The sequence below is a fragment of the Phoca vitulina genome, unplaced genomic scaffold (assembly GCF_004348235.1).
Source record: "Phoca vitulina isolate PV1807 unplaced genomic scaffold, GSC_HSeal_1.0 scaffold23, whole genome shotgun sequence".
NCBI lineage: Eukaryota > Metazoa > Chordata > Mammalia > Carnivora > Phocidae > Phoca > Phoca vitulina.
Genome location: NW_022589726.1, coordinates 41,837 through 63,489, shown reverse-complemented (window position 1 = coordinate 63,489; position 21,653 = coordinate 41,837). Strand labels below are relative to the sequence as shown.

The 21,653-nt window shown below is 35.5% G+C and overlaps 1 protein-coding gene across 1 annotated transcript in view; it reads left to right on the top strand.

Moving 5' to 3' along the window:
• The window catches only part of GLIPR1L2 (GLIPR1 like 2), a 21,362-nt gene extending 2,556 nt beyond the window's left edge, over nucleotides 1-18,806 (top strand). Inside the window, exons 2-4 of the mRNA XM_032420300.1 lie at nucleotides 228-473; nucleotides 2,296-2,399; nucleotides 18,698-18,806. Of these exons, the coding sequence (XP_032276191.1) occupies nucleotides 228-473; nucleotides 2,296-2,399; nucleotides 18,698-18,806 (459 nt within the window). The remainder of the gene's footprint in view (nucleotides 1-227; nucleotides 474-2,295; nucleotides 2,400-18,697) is intronic.
• The last annotated feature ends 2,847 nt before the right edge of the window (nucleotides 18,807-21,653 follow it).

Sequence of the window (21,653 nt, the reverse complement as noted above, 5' to 3'; positions counted from 1 at the left end):
TGAGTGGCTCAGTCGGTTAAGCATCTGCCTTCGGCTCAGGTCGTGATCCCAGGGTCCTGGGATCAAGTCTCATATCGGGCTCCCTGTGTGTCAGGCAGAGGGAGAAGTGGGCTCTCCCTGCTTCTCCTCTCCCTGCTCAGACGGAGCCCGCTTCTCCCTCATTATTATTAAACAAAAAACCCTCATTATTATTATTTTGTTTTCTTTGCTTTTTGCATTTTTTTCAGACTTGGGATGTAGCTTTGTCACGGACTGCTAGAGCATGGGGGAAAAAATGTGTGTTTGAACATAATAATCATTTAGAAGAACTAAACATGGCCCATCCTAAATTTAATGGTATTGGTGAAAATATATGGGTCGGACCTGAAAATGAATTCACTGCAAGTATTGCTATCAGAAGTTGGTATGAAGAGAGGAAAAAGTACCATTTTGAAAATGACAGTTGCTCTAGTGACTGTTCTAATTATAAACAGGTATCTAATTTTTATATTAATTCAATAGACTCCTTAATTGCTTTCCTACCAAGTTTTTATTGATTGTGTTTCAATTTTATAAATAACCTCAAATGGTAAAGTTATTACTTCTAATAGAGTCAAAATTCTAATCAGTCCTAGATCTTCAAAATGTCTGTAACTTCCATCTATTATGTGAACCATACAGTTAAAACATTCCTTTAAATGTAGTAAATCTCATCTCCATACCCAGAAATGAAAGGTGCTTTTCTAAAAGTAATAGACACACACTGGAAAAGGAAGAAACCAGCAAATAAAAATTATCTTTAAATTATTGACTATAAACATAAGTAAAAGACTTGATATTTTTTGCACAGATCAGTACACAATCAGTGTATAACTGATTGATTAAAGCATTTTAATAGCAAATTAATAGCCTTATTTTCTGTCTCCTAACAATCCACCTTTACATTTTATACTCCAAGAATACTGAACCACTTGCTATTTCCTCTACATACACTTACTATTTCACTATCACATTATTTATAATCATCTATTTACATATGATACTACACTGAGTACAGAGAGTTATCTTATCCATACATTCTCAACACGACAAGAACATAACATTATTTTGGTCTTCTAGAAATATTTGTATCAGTAATCAAAATATTGGTTGAACTTCTAAGCTGATTTAAGAGATGATTATTTTTCAATCAATAGACTATGATGCCATGTTTTATGCAGAACTTAAAATCTTGTAATTTTTTCATGTTGAATTCATGTCTTTAAGTTCCATCAAATGAATCATGTTTCAAAAGACGTTTGATCCATTCTTTCTTCTTCTAGAAAGTTATAGTGGTTCTCCATTGTTTCACTCATATCAAAGCCAGACTTCTTAATATGATTTTAATAATCCCAGCAAATTCACCAAGTCTACTCCATGATCTACTCCTGTTATTTTTTACTCTTTAATTCTGGTATCCTAGACATTTTTGTTTCCTGTATTTGACCTGCTTAACTCCATTTCAACTGCTGCAGACATTCTATTTTCTATTCTTTTAATGTATCACTCTATTTCTTTAAGAATCACATTTTTAAAACCACTAAAGCTTGGGATAAAGAGAAAAGGAGACCAGAAACTGTTTCTCTCTTCCACAGATGTTAACAGACAAGTACTTTTTTGTTATGTGGAAGTATTAGAAATACTAAAGCCATACAGAGAATTTCTGGAATATCTTCAGTCATTCTCATATTGTCACTCCAATTCAAGACCTGTTTTTCTTTTTATAGAAACCAGCTCTTTTATATATATTTTTTTAAATTGCAGGCCCAGACTCTATTTTATTTTATAATGGAATTTGCCCAACAAAAGAAGAGAAATGCTGACCACATTCAATTACTCTCTATTCTTATATTGCTTTTCCTTCCCTTCTGTAATCTTGATGTCATTTTTCTCCTTGCTAGTCACAACTTCCAGTCTTCTAAAACATCTCCTCTCTTTTCCCTCTTCCTCTCTGTCAATAACCTAGAACTCTCAGATTCAACGGGAGTTTGAAAATTGATTCAGTATGTGTGCCTTTGGCTCTAAAACTCTCTGGATCAGTGTTTCTCAAACTCTTTATCCTAAGGCAAAACCTGCTAAAGGTTTCTCTAAATAGAGTTTGGGAAATGCTTCCCTAAATCTATGACAATTCTCTACCTGCATCCAAATAAAGAATACTTTATATTCCTTAAATTGCTTGGTTAATGGTTCTTTGTGAATTGAATATATTATTGTTTATAACATGACAGAGTAAATGTTTAGAATCAAATTTTGTTTTCTTTGAAAACTTTATTTTAGCTTGTTTGGGACACATCTTACAAAGTTGGTTGTGCTGTTACTTCATGTACAAGAGTTGGACGTATTAAATATGCAGTGATTTTCATATGCAACTATGCACCAGGGTAAGTTATTTTAAATTTTAAAAGGAATATAAAAATAAATTGGGAATTTTTCAAGGTTAAGTTTTCCTACTTTCAAAATATTCTTCTAAATGTCTTTGTGAACTGTAAAAGAATTAAATATAAGATATTGAAGATTTTAAATTGAAATAGTTTAAATTCTATAATGAAAAAAGCCATATTTTGGAGATATTGATTTAACATTCAGATTAGCCAAGTATTACTTCCTAAAAGAATTTTAACTTCAGTATTATTTCACAATATCTAGCCTAATTAGCATAGGATTTAAGTTATTTTCCAAAATAGTTTATTCCCATATTTATAGTAAAAGTCAAAAATAAGGTTAGATGTGTTGAAATGTATGTTGTAAGAATTGTTTCAGGAGTGCCTCAGTTTTGCAACTGAAAGACACTTTTAATTGACCATCCTTCACAAGTTGCATTATTATTTGAGGCTAGTCTCATATAAAAAAATCATAATATCTCAAAGATGCAAGAGTACTTCAAAAGTCTTCTTTTGAAGAAATTTGAATTATTTCCCCTTACCATGTGATTATTTACCCTACACCTGAATACCTTTCTATGATGGGAAATAACTACCTTCCAAAATAGCCTCCATCCCTGGAGAGTTTTGTTGGAAAGTCTGAAGTTCTCTTATAGGTCAAGATGATACTATAAGTAATATTATTAAAATGTCCAACTAAGTGAGAAAATATCCTAATCAATATGTCAAGGAAACAGTAAAACATTGACTACACACTAGGATTAAAAAAGAATTTCTGCCAAATAAAATGCTCTGGGACTAAACCAAAAAGAAAAAACAAACAAACAAAAAACCATCGATTACTTATTACTGATTGTATTCCTCTGGATAGGGAAAATAAGAACTATGATGTAAATCAAATTAAACTGAGAAATCTCCTTCCTGACCCTGTTTTGTGACCCTGAACGCAGTCACGCAAAACAAGTCCAGGATGTAGAGTCATTATAAAACTTCTTAGGCTTCCTTTCATTCCTACAGACTGAAAGCATTGGGACAATATCTATTACAGGGAGAAACTTTTGAAAGTTAACTGCTGATTGGTATTGAAAATTCAGAGAACCAGGTACTGAATTAAGGGAGGAAAGAGGTTCCCTCTGGGTCACTAGTCTTCATTTATGCAGTCAGCAACTCTGTACAAGGCACTGATCTATCTACCAACAAGACAAAAGAAGGCTGAACCATATTTAATTTGTAGTCTTGGAAGGGAGACAAACAATAAATAAATAAACAAATAAATAATATTTAATTAGATAATAAAATATGCCATAAAACATAAAGCAAGATAAGCAGATGGAATATGGAATATAGATAGGGTATTTATAAGAGAAAGTGGCATTTAGTCTGAAGATGACTAAAGAATATTTCAGATAGAAATAAGAGCGTAGGGGCGCCTGGGTGGCTCAGTCATTAAGCGTCTGCCTTCCGCTCAGGTCATGATCCCAGGGTTCTGCGATCGAGCCCCGCATCAGGCTCCCTGCTCAGCAGGAAGCCTGCTTCTCTTCCACTCCCCCTGCTGTGTTCCCTCTCTCGCTGTGTCTCTCTCTGTCAAATAAATAAATAAAATCTTTTTAAAAAAAAGAAAGAAAGAAAGAAGAGCATATACAAAACCTTTGAGCTTGGAATGAGTTTAGCATGTTTGAGAAATGAATAACTGGTTAGAGGTAGGAGTTGAGGTAGAAAGTTAGGTGACAGCTATACCAAATAGCATGTTAAGGATTTTGGAATTTATCCTAAGTAATGGCCAAGTCAATGGAAAGTCTTAAGCAAGTGAGTGACATGATTTTATCTATGTTTTGAAAAGAACCTTAAAAAAAAAAAGTTATCCTTGCTATTGTATTGAGCATTGAGTATAGGGAAATATGGGTACAAAGAGGAAGTAAGCACAATTAGATTGTGTCTATATTACAGGCTATAGACTATGGTATTCTTTTTTTAAGTAAGCCCTATACCCATTGTGGGGCCTGAAATCATGACCCTGAGATCAAGAGTAGCTTGCTGTACTGAATGAGCCAGCTAGGTGCCCCTAGTCTATTTTGGATTAGGGTTTTAGCATGTGCATTAGTTTTCTATTGTTACATAATAAATTACCACAAATTTAGTGACTTAAAACAGTACCCTTTTATTATCAAAGAGTTCTGTAGGCTGTAAGTTCATGCACAGTTGTGGCTGGATTCTCTGATCAAGGTCTTAAAGGCCAATATCAAGAACTTGACTGAGTTCTTATCTCCAAGGCTCTAGGGAAGAATCTGCTTCCAAGCACATTCCGATTGTTAGCAGAATTCAGTTCAATATGGTTATAGGACTTGGACCACATTTACTTGCTAGCTCTCAGCCAGAGGTTGCTCTCAGCTTCTAGAGCCTACCCACATTCCTTAACACAAAGCTCCCCCCATCTTCAAGTCAGCAAAACCTTCCCATGGTTCAAATCTCTGGCTTCTCTTCTGTGACTAGCCAGAGAAAACTCTCTGCTTTCAGAGTGCCCAAATTATTGAGTCAGGCCCACCTGGATAATTTTCCTATTTTAAGGTCAACTGTACCATATAACATAAATTATTAATAATGGAAGTAAAGTCCTGGGAATTATGCAAGACATGTATACCAGGGGAAGGGATCTTATGGTCCATCTTAGAATTTTGCCTACCATAGAATGGGAATTGAGAGGAAAGGACTGTTTCTGCATATATAATGAAGTTATCTGGAGCTAATAATACTAGTTGATGGATTTGACTTGAGGGATAAATGGGATACAATAATCCAAGATGATACCTATGTCTTTAGTTTGAACAACTGGGTGAATAATGATGCCATCAACTCAGATAGGGAACAACAGGAAATGTGTTTTAGGTTTGGACATATTACGTGGAAATATAAATGTGGGAAATGAAATGAATCGTGAGAAGTAGAAAGTTCTATGAAGGTCTGGGATAGGTTTCTAAGCAGAGGAAACTATTGGTATAAAGGCCCTGAGATAGAAATAAATTACAGTCTTGAATGAGATCACCTTATGTGAGAGTATAGAGTTTAATTTAAGGATAAAGTCCTGGAACACTACGGTATTTCAACTTTAGACAAAGGAGATAAGAGGAAACCCTAAACAGTCCTGGTAAGGGTACTTGGAAGCCAAGTGAAAAACATGAGTCAATATGCCCAAAGTGGTTAACTGTATGAGTTGCCTCTGAAGAAATGAAAAGCATGAGGAAGGAGAGATGACAGTTTGATTTGATAGGATGAAGGTATTTGGTGACCTTAATAACAGTAGTGAATGCAGGAGTACCCCGTAAGTATAGTGATAAGTATGAAGCTACAAGATAGGATTACTCTTCTTTCCACCCACCTGTCCCATAAGCTTCTGTGTCTTGGAATTTCTATCAACCATTTTTCTTTTGATACAAATATTGGCAAGTTTGCCCCGTGAAGGATCTAGGTTAGAACATATATTAGTCAACTCAGTCCAAGTTTTATTTGATACGTACTCAAAGTAGACAGTCGTAGCTATCTTTCTTAAGAATAGTTAGTGGAAAAATTAACCCATCACAGTATTATGAAATAGTAAAAATGAATATAAGAGAGACAAATTGAAAATTGGAATGTGTAGGGGCTGATTGGTGCCCCCCCAAAGACATATTCAGGTCCTAATTCATAGAACTGTCAATATTAACTTACATGGCAAGAATGAGTATTGTCTTATATGGCAAAAATGTGGTCAAGATAAGGATCTTAAAAGGAGGAGCTTAGCCTAGAATATTTGAGTGGCCCTAAATGCAATCACATATATTCACTTAAGAGAGGGAAAGGGAGATTCAGCACTTAGATACACAGAAGAGGAAGAAGCAAAAGGATCATAGAAGAGGTTGGAATGATATATCCATAAACCAAGGGACTTCTGGAGCCACCAGAAGCTGGAAGAGTCAAGGAAGTCTCCCCATGAGTCTGTGGAGGGAGCACAGTCCTGCCAACACCTCGATTTTGGACTTCAGGTCTCCAGAACTAGGAGAATAAATTTTTGTTGTTTTAATCACCCAGTTTATACTAATCTGTTAAAGTAGCCACAGGAAACTAACACAGAATGGAAGAATAAAACAGATTTGCCATAGAGAAAATATAAATCAATGACAACCTTGAAACATTCTCTCAGAACACAAAGATGAAGAATAGAAATCAAAATTTGTATGAAAAAAGAAAGGAAATATATAGGGCAGATAAAATCTATAAATTGGTGCTCCTAAAGAACAGAGAAGAATAAATGGAATGTAAATAATAATAAAAGAAAAGAGAATGTTTCTAATCTATAAAATACTCATATAAAGATTAAGATAGCTCATAAGGATCAGAAAAAATGAACTGAAACAATATTTACATATATCAATTCTAGTGATTATTCTTCAGTTTCAAAGATACGACTCATATATTTCTAAACAAAATAAAGTATAATTTTAAAAATATCAATTAGATTAGTCTTGAACTTAGATATTGGAGTTGGTACAATCAAATATGACCATGAGAAGTTAAGCTTCAGTGATAGGTCATTTTATAAACTAAGCTAGGAAAAGATGTAGTATGGAGGAAAAGGATTTGTTTATTTTTGGACACGTTGTATCTGTAGGTGACTGCAGGACCTTTCATTTAATTAAATATATATTTGTAGTAGGTACACCAAACACTGACTAGGCAAGAGAATTCCATATTTTTTTATATGGTGTCTATCCTGAAAGCGCTTATACTCTGTTGGGAAGGATATATGTAAAAATAAACAAATAAATAAGTAAGTAAATAAATAAAAAGCAACATTAACAAAATACATACATATGTATATTTTAAATAGAAAGGAGTTGTTGTAAAAGCACGTATGAAATCATAGAAACAATTACCTGAATATAGATTTAAAAGCAGTCAGCTTTGATGCATAGATGATGTGTATTAGAGGGGAAAAAAAGGTCAATAGGTAAGGTAAGAGATCTGGGATTGAGGAAAATGACTTGAATCTAATGCCAAAAGAAGTAAATGATAGTGTCCAAAAGCATTTAGTAAAGAAAATTTTCTTTATTTAATAGTTAAAGAAATAGAGTCTGGCAGGTGGTGCCATTTTCTTTACTTCATAAACAGATAGCTAGAATATATTTTTCCCAGCCTCCCTAGAAATTTGGTGGGGCCCTGTGACAAGCTCTGGCCAATGGAATATAGGCCACTTCAGACCTAGCCTTTAAAAACTTCCCACATGATCCTTCACACTCTTGATCTTCTTTCATCTGCTGGCTGGACACAGAGGATCTGGTAGAAGATTCAGTTGTCCTAGAGGGTGGCACAGCCACAGGATGAAGTAAGTGAGCCATTGTCCCAGAATGACTGCTCAGAGGAAAGTTCTGTTCTACCACTGTTAACACCTATACTTCCATTACCTGAATTCTGCCTGTTGTCACATGGAAATGGTGAAGAAAGGTCAGATCAGGATATAGTTTGAAGATGGAGCTGATAATACCTGCTGATTGGTTTAACTCTAGGGGTGAATAGAATAGAATGATCAAGGATGATATCTATGTCTAACCCGAGCAACTGGGTGAGTGGTGATACCATTAAATCAGATAGGGAAGGCTTGCAAGTGAGTAGACCTTGGGGAAAGATCAAGTGTTCTCTTTCAGACACATTGGGTAGACAGACAAATGTGGGAAATGTAAATGAATCATGCGAAGGGGCTAGTCAGATGAAGGTCTAGGATAGGTTCCTAAGTAGTAAGAACTGCCGGTAAAGATGCTGGGGTAGAAATGAGTTAGTCCTGCATGAGATTACCTTGTGAGAAAGAAAGTATGGAAAATAGAACAGGAGAGACTTAAGGACTAAGCCTTACATCACTACAGTATTTCAACTTCAAGCAAAGAGTTATCAAAAGAGTATAAAGAGAGTCTAGTGAGGTAAGAGAGAAACTAGAAATGTGCTGGCATTTTTTTCATTTTTTTAATTAACATATAATGTATTATTTATTTCAGGGGTACAGGTCTGTGATTCATCAGTCTCACACAATTTACAGCGCTCACCATAGCACATACCCTCCCCAATGTCCATCACCCTGCCACCCTACCCCTCCTACCCCCCTCCAGTCCAGCAACCCTCAATTTGTTTCCTGAGATTAAGAGTCTCTTATTGTTTGTCTCCCTCTCTGGTTTCATCTTGTTTTCATTTTTCCCTCCCTTCCCCTATGATCCTCTGTCTTGTTTCTCAAATTCCTCATATCAGTGAGATCATATGATAATTGTCTTTCTCTTATTGATTTATTTCACTTAGCATAATACCCTCTAGTTCCATCCACATCATTGCAAATGGCAAGATTTCATTTTTTGATGGCTACATAATATTCCATTATATATACACACACACACACATATACATATGTATCTTCTTTATCCATTCATCTGTTGATGGACATCTAGGCTCTTTCCATAGTTTGGCTCTTATGACATTACTGCTATAAATATTGGGGTGCAGGTGCCCCTTCGGATCACTACATTTGTATCTTTGGGGTAAATACCCAGTAGTGCAATTGCTGGGTCATAGGGTAGCTCTATTTTCAACTTTTTGAGGAACCTCCATACTGTTTTCCAGAGTGGCTGCACCAGCTTGCATTCCCACCAACAGTGTAGGAGGGTTCCCTTTCTCCGCATCCTCGCCAACATCTGTCATTTCCTGACTTGTTAATTTTAGCCATTCTGACTGGTGTGAGGTGGTATCTCATTGAGGTTTTGATTTGTGTATTTCCCTGATGCCAAGTGATGTTGATGTGCTGGCATTTTTAAAAAATAACAGTTAGACTTATTTTTCCATCAGTCTCTTTTTATTATATGTGAGATTGTTCTTTTTCCATGCTTTCCTGCATACATAATAATTTATGATTCAATGATATATCATATTGTAATCATTTTATACATTTTGAATAGAAGTTTAAATACATTAAGTGCAAACAATGCATATAACCATTTGAAGCAATGACAATATGAAGAGCTATGACAAGTTCACAAATGTTCAGTGACAACCATATCACATTCACTGCCTGGCTGTGATTTTGAGATACCATCAATAACATGTATCTCGTTTGAAGAGATGGTAAAATATGAGAAGATGTGCATCTTAAAATTATGAAATACGTATATAACTGGAAGGAAATAGCTATAAAACAATATGTATCCTTAAAATAAAAACATGTTATATGAAATAATATTTTATTCACAATTTAGTACAACTATTACATATTTTAATATATTGTCTGTGAAGCACTAACTTTGATTTTATGAACTATTAAGGGCTCGTGACTTGCAGTTTGAAAAATAATGCCAAATTAAAATACTACTCTATATAGATGTTGGGCAGCAGAGAGAAGAAAAAGAGGTCAGTGTGTAGAGTTAAATGAAAGCTGTGTTTTATAACCTTGGTTGCTAATGCATTTTTATAAGCTAAAGAAAACCATCAATAAAAAAGAGAGAGGTAGAATATATTAGAATATACAAGGGAAGTGGGAAGAATTGAAGTGAAAGGGCGCCTGGGTGGCTCAGTTGGTTAAGCGACTGCCTTCGGCTCAGGTCATGATCCTGGAGTCCCGGGATCGAGTCCCGCATCGGGCTTCCTGCTCAGCAGGGAGTCTGCTTCTCCCTCTGACCCTCCTCCCTCTCATATGCTCTCTCTCTCTCTCATTCTCACTCTCTCAAATAAATAAATAAAATCTTTAAAAAAAAAAAAAAAGAATTGAAGTGCAAGTTCTATATGGAAAAAAGCAGAAAAGAACTATAGGCAAAGTAAATGTAGAGAAATATTAATAATGACTATTTTTCTTCCTTTCTTAATGGAGTTCATAAGGATTTAATCTATTTTATTGATCTTTCAAAAGAAAAGATTTCAGATTTATTCATACTTTCTGATTTCTTTGTTTGTTTTCTATTTTATTTTTTTGTGATATTCAATCTTCCAAGTATTTTTTAAGAGTAGAGGCTGTTATATGTTGCTTTTTTTGTTAAGGTATACAACATTTCTTTATCTTTAATCCTACTTAATATTGAAGATATTTACAGTTATATATTTTCCTCTTATTGCAACTTCTGCTGGACCTTAAGATTTTGTATGGTATCGCCTCTTTCTCATTACTTTCAATGGACTGTAATTTTAGGTCATTTTAATAAAATATGTTTAATACTTGATACATTGTCATGATAGAAAATTCATGATAGAAAATTCAAAAGGAGAAAGTAATGTTCCCATTTCTGTCTTCCAGTTACCCTCCCCAATATTTTATCCTAAAAGATATATTCTGTGAATATACATAAGTATATCTGTCTTTGTGTGTGTATCTATATGTGTGTGTGTGTGTGTGTGTGTGTGTTTCCACAATTCAAACAGAAGCATACTACACTTCCTGTGGTGTTCTTTAATTTTTTTTACTTAGTGATATGCACTGGAAGTCTTTCCATTTGAGTACACAAAGAGTTTCCAGATTCTTTTTAAGAACTTTACAGTGTTTGGTTTTGTTAATAGATGTGCAAAAGTTTATTTAAACAATGCTGTCGGGGTGCCTGGTTGGCACAGCTGGTTAAGTGTCTGGCTCTTGGTTTTCACTCAGGTCATTATTTTGGCATCGTGAGATGAGTCCCACACCAGTCTCTGGGCTCAGCACAGAGTCTGCTTGAGGTTCTCTCTCCTCCTTCCTCTGCCCCTTCATTGCCATGCTCTCTTTCTCTCTAAAATAAATTAAATGAATCTTGAAAAAAAATTTTAAAAATAAAAGCAATAAACAATCCTTTCCTTTTGATGGACATTTAGACTCTTTTATTAGCTTTATCTCAAGCAATAATTATCCAGGTAGACATGTAGTTCTCACATGAGTTAGTATCATACTAATATGATTTCATAGTCATGGAATTGCTAGGTCAAAGAAGATATGTACTTTTAATTTGGGTAAATATTACTGAATATCTATCATAGTCACACTATTTTTCTTTTTTTTTAAAAAAAGATGTTTTTATTTGAGAGAGAGAGAGTGGGAAGGGCAGGGGGAGAGGGAGAGACAATCTCAAGCAGACTCGGCACTGAGCATGGAGCCCAGTTGGAGGACTCAATCTCATGACCCTGAGATCACAACCTGAGCTGAAACCAAAAGTTGGATGCTTAAACCAACTGTACCACCCAGGCTCTCCAATAGTTATATTTTTCTAATACAGTTTTTTTACATCAACATATGAGAGGGACTATTTTTCAATTCCTTTACTAACATATTTTCAAACATTTTGCTTTATTGCTATATAAGTTCATTATATTTTTAATTTTCTTCTCCTATTTTATATGAGTTTAGTATCTTTTTGTAATTTTCAGAAAATTTGGATTTTATTTTCTGGGACCTGACTGTTCCTATACATTCACTATTTTTCTCGTAAGTTGTTGGATTTTTTTTTCAATTGTAAGAGTGTTTAAATAGCAAGAAAATTAGTTCTCTCATGTAATGTCATTCACAGATAATATGTTTATTTCCCAGTTTGATGTTTAACTTTTGACTTTATAATACAATTTATTTTTGCCAAAGAGAATTATTTTGTTATTAGAAAAAAGAATCAATACTTTTTTTCATGGGTTTTGAGGTGTGTGTCTTATTTAGACAAATCTTTCCAAAGTATTTTTATCCCACATTTTCTTCTAATAATTCTTTATCTTTTTAACTTTTAAATATTTGATCCACTTTGCTTTTGGACATTATGTAATCTAGTATAAGAATTAGTCTCCTGATGAAAATAACTATAAAGATCAGACAAAACATAATATAATTGCTTAGGCATTACAAAATAACCAATGCAGGGCTATGATCTTTGCAAATAGAAAAGAACTTAGTAGAAACCTTATATTTGCCTTGGTTTTCTCTGAGAGAATTCTCGAAACCATAGCCAGAGAAACAGAATCCAAGCAAAGAATGTGTTATTTTCTGAGCAAAGGAAATATCAGTGTTTATTGATGTTAAGACGCCTTATATTCAGGACTAGGATCCCAAAGAGGAGAGGGCTGAAAAGAAGGACTCCCAAAAGTCTGTAAAAATTCTTTATGGGTCCTTGGTCAACTCCTAAGCTATACATCTCAAGGCAAGAATCTGGAGAGATTAAATAGGAACAGTTGCTTGGAAGCTGAAGACCTGCACAGAAATTTCAGAAGCTGCACAGTGCTGAGAAGACACAGTTGCAGTCTGGGCTCAGCCAAGATGAAGAGATATTGGTCAACAGCTTGGGTCTTACCAAGCAGAACATAAAAATCCAGAAAATATGAATACGTTTGAGTATATAAAAATTTAAAATTAATTTATGGCTAAAGAAATACCATAGATATAGCCAAAGAAAAAATAATATACTGGGAAAATATATTTGTGGACTATATGGCACAGTTAGTCTCATTAATTTACAAAGAATTCATACAAATAATGAAGAAAAAGAGAAACAACCCAAAAGAATGATTTGCAGAAGATATGAAAAGGTCATTTACTGAAAAGAAAAAAATATGGTCATTAATCATATGAAGAGAATATTCAATCTCCTTCATAACTGAAGTAACTCAAATAAAAACAAATATAAGTTATTACTTTTCACTCATCCATCTGAGAAGATAGAAAAGCTTAATTGATGGGGCGCCTGGGTGGCTCAGTCGTTAAGCGTCTGCCTTCAGCTCAGGTCGTGATCCCAGGACCCTGGGATCGAGCCCCGCACCGGGCTCCCTGCTCCGCGGGAAAGCCTGCTTCTCCCTCTCCTACTCCTCCTGCTTGTGTTCCCTCTCTCGCTATGTCTCTCTCTGTCAAATAAATAAATAAAATCTTTAAAAAAAAAAAGAAAAGCTTAATTGATACTCTGCACATGTGATGGGACAATAAATTGGTATAATCTTTCTGGATTTGGCAGAATAACAAAATTTAAAATATACTTACCTTTTGATCTTGTAATCTCCTTATTAGAATTTTATCTTATTAATATCTTCATGAAAATTGGCCAAGATATATATACAAGGATACCCATTTTAGAATGTTTTAATAGCATGAAACTGAAATAAAAAAAAATAAAACTAATGACTCCAGTAATAGCAGACTGAGCAATTAATTTACTATGCATTATTGTATAACCATTGAATATACTGGTGTCTTTATGTACCAGTCGCGCTTGTTAGATGAAAAAGTAAAATGCAGAACAATAAAAAGTAAGATTGGGTCTTTTGTCATAGCAGCTAGCATTACCAGAAAATATAGTGATTCAGGAAGAGAGAAATGGGAAATTTCAGGTAGGCGGGTAGCTCTGCTCTACTAGTCACTCAAAGACCCAGGTTGCTCCCATCTTGTTTTTTAACCATTCCCTGGAGGCAGAATCTATGTCTACAGATCAAGTCCACGTCACAGATAAGGGCTAGCTTAAGCTCATAGTAAGGCAAAAGAAACGTGTTGTCAGCATGACCATCTCTTAAAGCACAAGTGGGCAGTCATGCACATTAGTTTGCATTCCATTGGATATAAAATTGATCACATGGCCACATCTAAGTTGCAAGGGAAGTTGGAAAACATAGCAAGGTTAGCCATTAATGTGGCAAGCTAAAATACTGTTATTTCTGTATTTTAAGAGATATTTAAATTGACAGCTAGCAGTCTATCACAATATATAAGTACTGAGAATTTTTATGAAAAAAATACTTGTTTCTGGTAAGGAATTGTAAATTAGAAAGGAGGAGGGGCAGTTCTTCAGTTGTATTAGAAAGGAAGGAAGAAGGGAATAGGTATATTTAACATATTTAGTGACAAAAAATTTCTCATGTTCTAATCTAAAGTCTATTATATTTCACTTGAAGTAGGACAGATCATATCCTGAGAATAAAGAGGGAGACAGTGAAGCTAGAATTTTGAGGGTTGGGGAAGTTTGAAAGCGTTATTATGGTTAAACAGAAGTTATCTTTGGGGAGACAGAAGGAAAGTGGAGGATGGAGACATTTCCCCCTTTAAGGTTGCCCTTTTCTGCTTCCTCCTTTCCACCATATACTTGTAAGTATTATACATGTATTACTTTTACTTATTTATTTGCTTTAACATCAAAAAAGGATATCTGGATTGAGATCAGAGAAGTATTTAAGACACTTTCAGAAGGCAATAATAACAGGATTTATAGGTCATTATATTAAGTAATGAGAAAGAGGAGGGGCGCCTGGGTGGTTCAGTCAGTTAAGCATCAGACTCTTGGTTTCAGCTGGGGTCATGATCTCATGGGATCGAGCCCTACTTCAGGGGGTCCCTGCTTAGCAGGGAGTCTGCTTGAAGATTTTCTCCCTCTACCCCTCCCCTCACTTGCATGCATTCTCTCTCTCTAAAATAAATAAATAAATAAATAAATAAATAAATAAATAAATAAATCTTTACAAAAAGTAATGAGAGAGGAAATAGCCAAAGAAGATTCTCAGAATTATAATTCAGGCATGACTGGTATTGCCATTAACTGCAATGGGAAACACTGAACCTATTGGGAGGGAAGATGATGAATTCCATCTTGAACATAATGAATTTGAGTTGGCTGTGATTTACTGGCTGTGATTCAATAAGCAGGTGGTTATATGAGTCAGAAGCTCATGAATGAGGCATGGCATAGAATAAAGATGCAGAGTGCCAGAGTACATGCCACATGAAATCATGTGAGTAAATGGGATTGTCTAGTGAGCGATATAGAGTAAAAAAGGGAACAGCCCCTCCAGAATCTCATGCCAACATTTAAGGGCAATTAGAGGGAGATGAAGTAGGAGGAGGAACCCAAGAATGACCACAGAGGTAGGAGAAAAAACCAGAAGAGTATGGTGTCACAGGAGGTGTGGGGGAAAGAATGTTTTTAGAAGGAAGTAGTAGTCCAAAATTTCTAATTCTAAGAGGTTGAGCAAAGTAAGGACTTCAAAATAACAGATTAAAGAGAAGTTCATTGATAAATATAGGAAGAGCCACTTCTGTGGGGTTGAGGAAACTGATGCCAACCGATAATGAATTGAGGGCTCTTTTATTGTTGCCTTTATTTTGTTTTGTTTTGTTTTGTTTTTAAAGTGGGAAAGATGTGAGCCTATTTAAATATTAACATGAAAGGTCAAATACAGAATAAAAGTAATGCTTTATAAAGAACAAAGGCAGTGTGAGTGTGTGTGTGTGTGTGTGTGTGTATACATATGTAAAGATACAAGTTCCTGAGAAAATGGAATGGTATTAAAGAGATTAGTCTTAGAAAGGAGGAGGGGCAATTCTTCAGTTGTATTAGAAAGGAAGGAAGAAGGGAAAAATTTAACATATTTAGTGACAAAAAATTTCTCATGTTCCAATCTAAAGTCTATTATATTTCACTTGAAGTAGGACAGATCATATCCTGAAAATAAAGAGGGAGACAGTGAAGCTAGAATTTTGAGGGTTGGGGAGGTTTGAAAGCGTTATTATGGAAAATGAGGGAGGAAGCTGACTAGAGAAACATAGAAAGAGTCTCTACCTAGTATAATGATTTTTCCCCAGCAACACCCAGCAGCCTTGAAGTAGACATGGAGCATGCAGATAGTAAGGTTCTGTCATTTTTTCCAACACTGGGGTTTTTTCAGGTAGACATAAAGGAAAACAGTACAAGAGAGTTTTAGGGTTTTAGCCAGATAATATGCAAAGCTTTATAGAGAAGAGACAATAGGATAGACAGAGAGAAAATAGACTTGCAGACAATAGAGAAGAGACAATAGGATAGACAGAAAAATAGACTTGCAGTACCAATGAACTTAATGGAGAAATATGGCAGTAGTACATGAGTGAGCAAGCTGCAAGGTTAGGAGGCTACAGTCAGTGAATGGAATATATGATTTTGGGAGTTCAGAGGTAGAATAGTTTTAGGGGATAACAAGATCTAGAATATGGCTACAAAAGCAACGATTATGGACTATTGTTTGAGATGGTAAAGACATCCAGTAACAGACCAAGTTATTGGATGAATCATCCATAAGCATATTGTAATCATCTATGTCCCAAATTTAGGGACAAGGACAATTTTGACTGAAAAGGGAGATGGTGACCTAGGTGCCAAAGTGAATAAGAAGGCACAATCAGAAGGAAGATGGTATCTTGGAGAGGATTAAAGGATGGTGCAGCTAAATAATATCCATCCCAAAGGAGCTTTATTGGTGTTTAACTGTGGTCCCTAGACCTATAGGTACAAGATATGAGAGTGAAGGGAAGAGATGTGACTGAGTTTTACAGAAAGCTTTGGGGCACCTGGGTGGCTCAGTTGGTTGAGCGTCCAACTCTTGGTTTCTGCTCAGGTCATGATCTATACAGTATAGCTCTATTATAAATTTGAATAATGATCTTTTAATGGACTTGGGCTTAGACCTGTGTATAGTTACTCATTAGGCCACTTAGGCAACGCGTCCTTATCTAGGGCCTGGACACATATCCTATAGGTGGTAATATACTGAAGGTATGGCCAGATATGAGTCTAAATAATATTCCAGAGGACTGTTCAGTCTTGACTTGGTCTCAGCAAACCACTAGGCTGATTCTTGGAAAAAGCAAATGCCTAAAAAAAGAGAAATTTGTCTGTTTCTTCAAGTACTGCCAGGGCAGCTATGAAATTTCAATGGACCTTGCTGGTAATAGGTACTTAACTGTTGTTTTCTCCTAATCCAGCCCAATAATTCCAATTCAGTTGTGGAATTGTTGTGGAATTGTACTGTAGATTCGGACTCTACTTGATTTAGGTTAAACTTCTTGCAGACTCAGAACAAGAAAAAGATTGGCATGGGAGAGTATTAGTCTGGCATTTCTATATAATATAAATAGTGATATGAAATTCAAATCTTAGGAAAAGAGGGCCCATTGTATTCTAGCATGATGTAAATTTATTTATTTTGAGGTATATAGATATATATAGATATATATAGATATAGATATATAGAGAGATATATATAGAGAGATATATTTTATTTGCCTTTCCGAAGTTATTCTAGGCTGCAGTCATCAGACATTATGATCATGGGGTGACTGGCCTATGCTGCAGGTTTTAAAGGCAGTCTTTGTAGTGAGTAGCTTTTTGCATAAGTTCAAGGGCAAGGTCCTCCATCACTGGTACCTAAAGACAGAAGTGCTGCTTTTGTATTGGAGGCATCTGTTTCAAGTGATAAAGGGTTAAGGCAGGAAAAGTAGGCTAGGGTGTAGGCATAGGTAACTAGATCAAGTCTGAATTTTTGAAAGGCTAGTGTTCTGGCTAAGATCTAAACAAAATGCATTTCTTTCTGAAATGGTCTGATAGTGGAGCAGTGACTTTAGAGAAGCAATGTGTGATCTGCAAATAACTACAAACCACTCGATGTCTTTGATGGACTTGAAAGCTTGCTATTCATGGGTATCGGATACCTTACTGGGTGTCACCAAAAACTTCTAATAAGATATGACTCAGAAATTTGATATTCAGGCTTGCAAATATGTATTTCTTAGGTTTCACCCTTCTTCCAGATGGCCCAGAGTGACCTAACCAGGGGCATCCGTGCCTAACATTTGTTTTTAAAATTTCCACCTACACACTGAGTGAATAAGTATTCCTGTTAAATATAATTTCTCTGCCTATCTTCCCTTTTTCTTAACCTAAATCCTTCATATAAGCTTCCCAGTTTGTATCTACTTTCGGACCTCTTTTTCTTACCTAGCTCTGGGCAATTGATGTAATAATTTCTCACTTCTTCCCTCTGTTCTGTACAATGGATTAAACAAAATTTGTAAAATCCCATTTAAATTTATTTGCTTGTTTATATATTTTTATATATTTACTTATTTTTAAGGCAGACCTCTAAGTAAATCATGCAGCTGGGTCTTTGGGACAATAGGCATTTCAGGATTTTGCAAACTTTTCAGAAAATTAATATATCATTTCTATAGAACTTTTCACATATTTGTACCAAGCAGAAAGCAAATAATTATAAAATATTCTATAACATCATTTTGAAAGGAAAATTTTGCTACAAACTAAAATGAAAGCAGCTTTAAAACTCGCTCAAACTTAAATTACAGTACTTTGTTTTAAGGACATGGGGATTCATTTCAGAAGAGACTATTGTCTTGGGAGAAAAAGGAGAAGATTATATCTCCAATTTCAGTACTTCCTGAAGTCCATTTTCTTAATTAAATCACCTTTATAACCTAACTAAAAATTGGTAGCCATATTATTTAAATGATGAAATTTGAGACTTTTTCTAACTAAATGTTTTCTGCTTTTTTGTAGAGGATCTCTGTCGAGAAGGCCTTATAAACCAGGAATAACTTGTGCTCGATGTAGCAAATATGACAGATGCACAGATTTTCTATGCAGTAAGATAAAGAAAATAACTTAAACATAAAAAAAATCCATAACACATTGGATGACAAGAAAAATGAAGTGTTGAACACTAGTTTTTCATTGTCATGGGTTAATATTGTTCTTTTGATCAGAGTGGTGTTATTATATTAACAAAGGAAGGTTGAAACCATATCATCTTTAGATTTTTCTAGACTGCATAGCGTTTTTTGCTCTCTCTTACCCTTTTCCTGCCCCTAGAGACCTACCACAATGTCTGAAAGAAGGAATGGGAAGGAACAGTTATCTCTAAAGAAGCTTGCCAGTTAATTCCTGAAATAGCAGCCGGTTTAAGAATGACTGCTCCAGAGGATAGGATATTCTAAAATATTTATAAAGAGAAAAGAAGTAAAGTAGCACACATTTAATAGCCTTTTCTTTTAGTTTTTTTCCTCCAAAATATTCAAAAGATAAAAGTAGAGAATATGTTTGTTTAAATTTTTCTTTTAGTTTTTCCAAACATAAGAGCATGTAATCCAAAAGTACAATCACCCCTGGAATATATGATGCTTAGAAGAATGTGTTAGGGGATAAATTGAGACAGTAAGGGGCACATTGTGATTTTGTGATAAAGAAACTAATGGACAATTTCATCATAATGCCACTGCTGATATGAATCCACCCTAACATTCTTGCCTTTGCTTCAATTGAATCAAGATGCAAAATCTTTCTCTTCCTCTTCCCCTTTTCTTTCTCCTCCTAAAAAAATTCAACCCTAAAACCATTAAGTAGGTCAGAACAATGTAGGCATCCACACAGAGGGCCAAGGAATGTGACATATTAGAGCCTAAGCAGAATGACAAGGGATTCATATACGGCGCGGTGGACATGAAGAGACAGACTAAGCGGGGCGAGGACAGTGTCCACCTGGGGGTATAGTCTTATATAGGAGGCTAAGGCCTCTATGGAGTGAAATGGGTGTCCATGAATGAGGTCAGACTTGGGGTATCAGAGACATACCAGGATAAAGGGATCTCCATACCAAGAGGGCTCAGTACATAGTATCTGAGCCCAAGTATGTGGAGGAGGGCATCAACATGGGGTGGGAGTGAGAAGCCTGGCATATAGTATCAGAGACTGGGCAGGTAAGGACCACATCCATGGAGGGATGGTTCGGCATTGGTTGTTAGAGCCCAAGCAGAATGTGGAAAGGATTTACATATAGGGGTGGCCTGGTAAGAGGTACTAAAATCTATGCGGATAAGGGGGCATCCATGTTTAGAGGTAATTTCACATGAGGTATCAGAGTCCAAGCTAGGTGAGGAAAGCTTTAATGTGGGGGAGGTGGCCTGGCACTGGAGGGGTCAGAGCCCTAGTGGAAAAAGGAAGGAATCTACACACTGGAGAAGCCCAAAGCTGGGTTTCACAGTCTGAGCAGGGTGGGGGGGGATCCAAGTGGAGGATCAGCCTATAGGTTGCCAGATTAAATACAGGATGCTCAGTTAAATTTGGACTTCAGGTAAACAAAATATATATATATATTTAGTATAAGTATATTCCAAATATTGCATGGGATATACTTGTCCAAGAAATTCTTTGTTGTCTTCTGTAATTTGAATTCAACTAGGCATCCTATATATATTTTTTAAGTTTTTATTAAAATTACAGTTAGTTAACATACAGTGTAATATTAGTTTCAGGTGTACAATATAGTGATTCAATACTTCATTCAACACTCAGTGCTCATCACAACCAGTGCACTCCTTAATCCCCATCACCTATTTAACCCATCCCCCACACACCTCCCTTCTGGTAACCATCAGTTTGTTCTCTGTAGTTAAGAGTCTGTTTCTTGCTTTGCTTCTCTCTCTCTTTTTTTTTCCCCTTTGCTCATCTGTTTTGTTTCTTAAATTCCACATATGAGTGAAATCATATGATATTTGTCTTTCTCTGACTTATTTCACTTAGCATAATACTCTCTAGCTCCATCCACATATTTTTATTTGCTAAATCTGGCAATTCTACAGCCAGATGTAGGGTGTAAGAGCCCAAGCAGAATGAGGAGGGCACCCATGTAGGGGAGAGAATAGAGGCAATAATGAAAATTGGAAACATACTGGGGATTGATTAAAAAAAACAAATAGATTAAGGATAATAGAAGCCAGTTTTCTCACTGTCAGAGAATGGAGTATAAATATGTAAAGGAAGAAAACAAACATGAATCTTATGATGAATTGAGCTCTGAGATGGTTTTGGAGCAGTGGCCTCCCACCCCCAAAGGAATGTGCACAACTAGCACCCACATCTTGGTTTCCAAATTCTAGCCTGCAGTAAAAGAAACGAGGGCTCATTGGAGAAAGGTCCCAGGACTGGGGCAGGGAAAATATCAGATAAAGCTGGATCATCTTTTTATACCTAAAAGCAAAGAAATGATCAAAGAGTGATGGGGACATGTAGCAAAATGGACACACAGGACACAGAAGACCTCTTAAAGGGCTCTCCATGATCAAATCTGGGACAATTTGAGTCCTGAAATAAAAATAGTAATTGATTATAACTCATTGGATACAACAGGAAACTATGATTCATACTAATATAAATTAATAAATGAATAAATTAGAAGTTTGATGAGGAACAATGTATTACATAGTTCCAAAGTAACTCCCCATAAAAATATTTAATTACTAATGGGAAAAGAGTAATTTCACAATGGAGCAGCCTAGCAGACACCACCCTAATAAAGTGATCCATGTGAACATCATCAGCAATGGGAAAAATCAAAACCAAAACCCTGCACCACCTGAGATGGTACAATGAGAATAACACAGCATCACTTCTGTGATACTCTTGCCAAAGATGCACAACCAAGTCCAATGACAGGGAAGCATCAAATAAGTCCAAATTT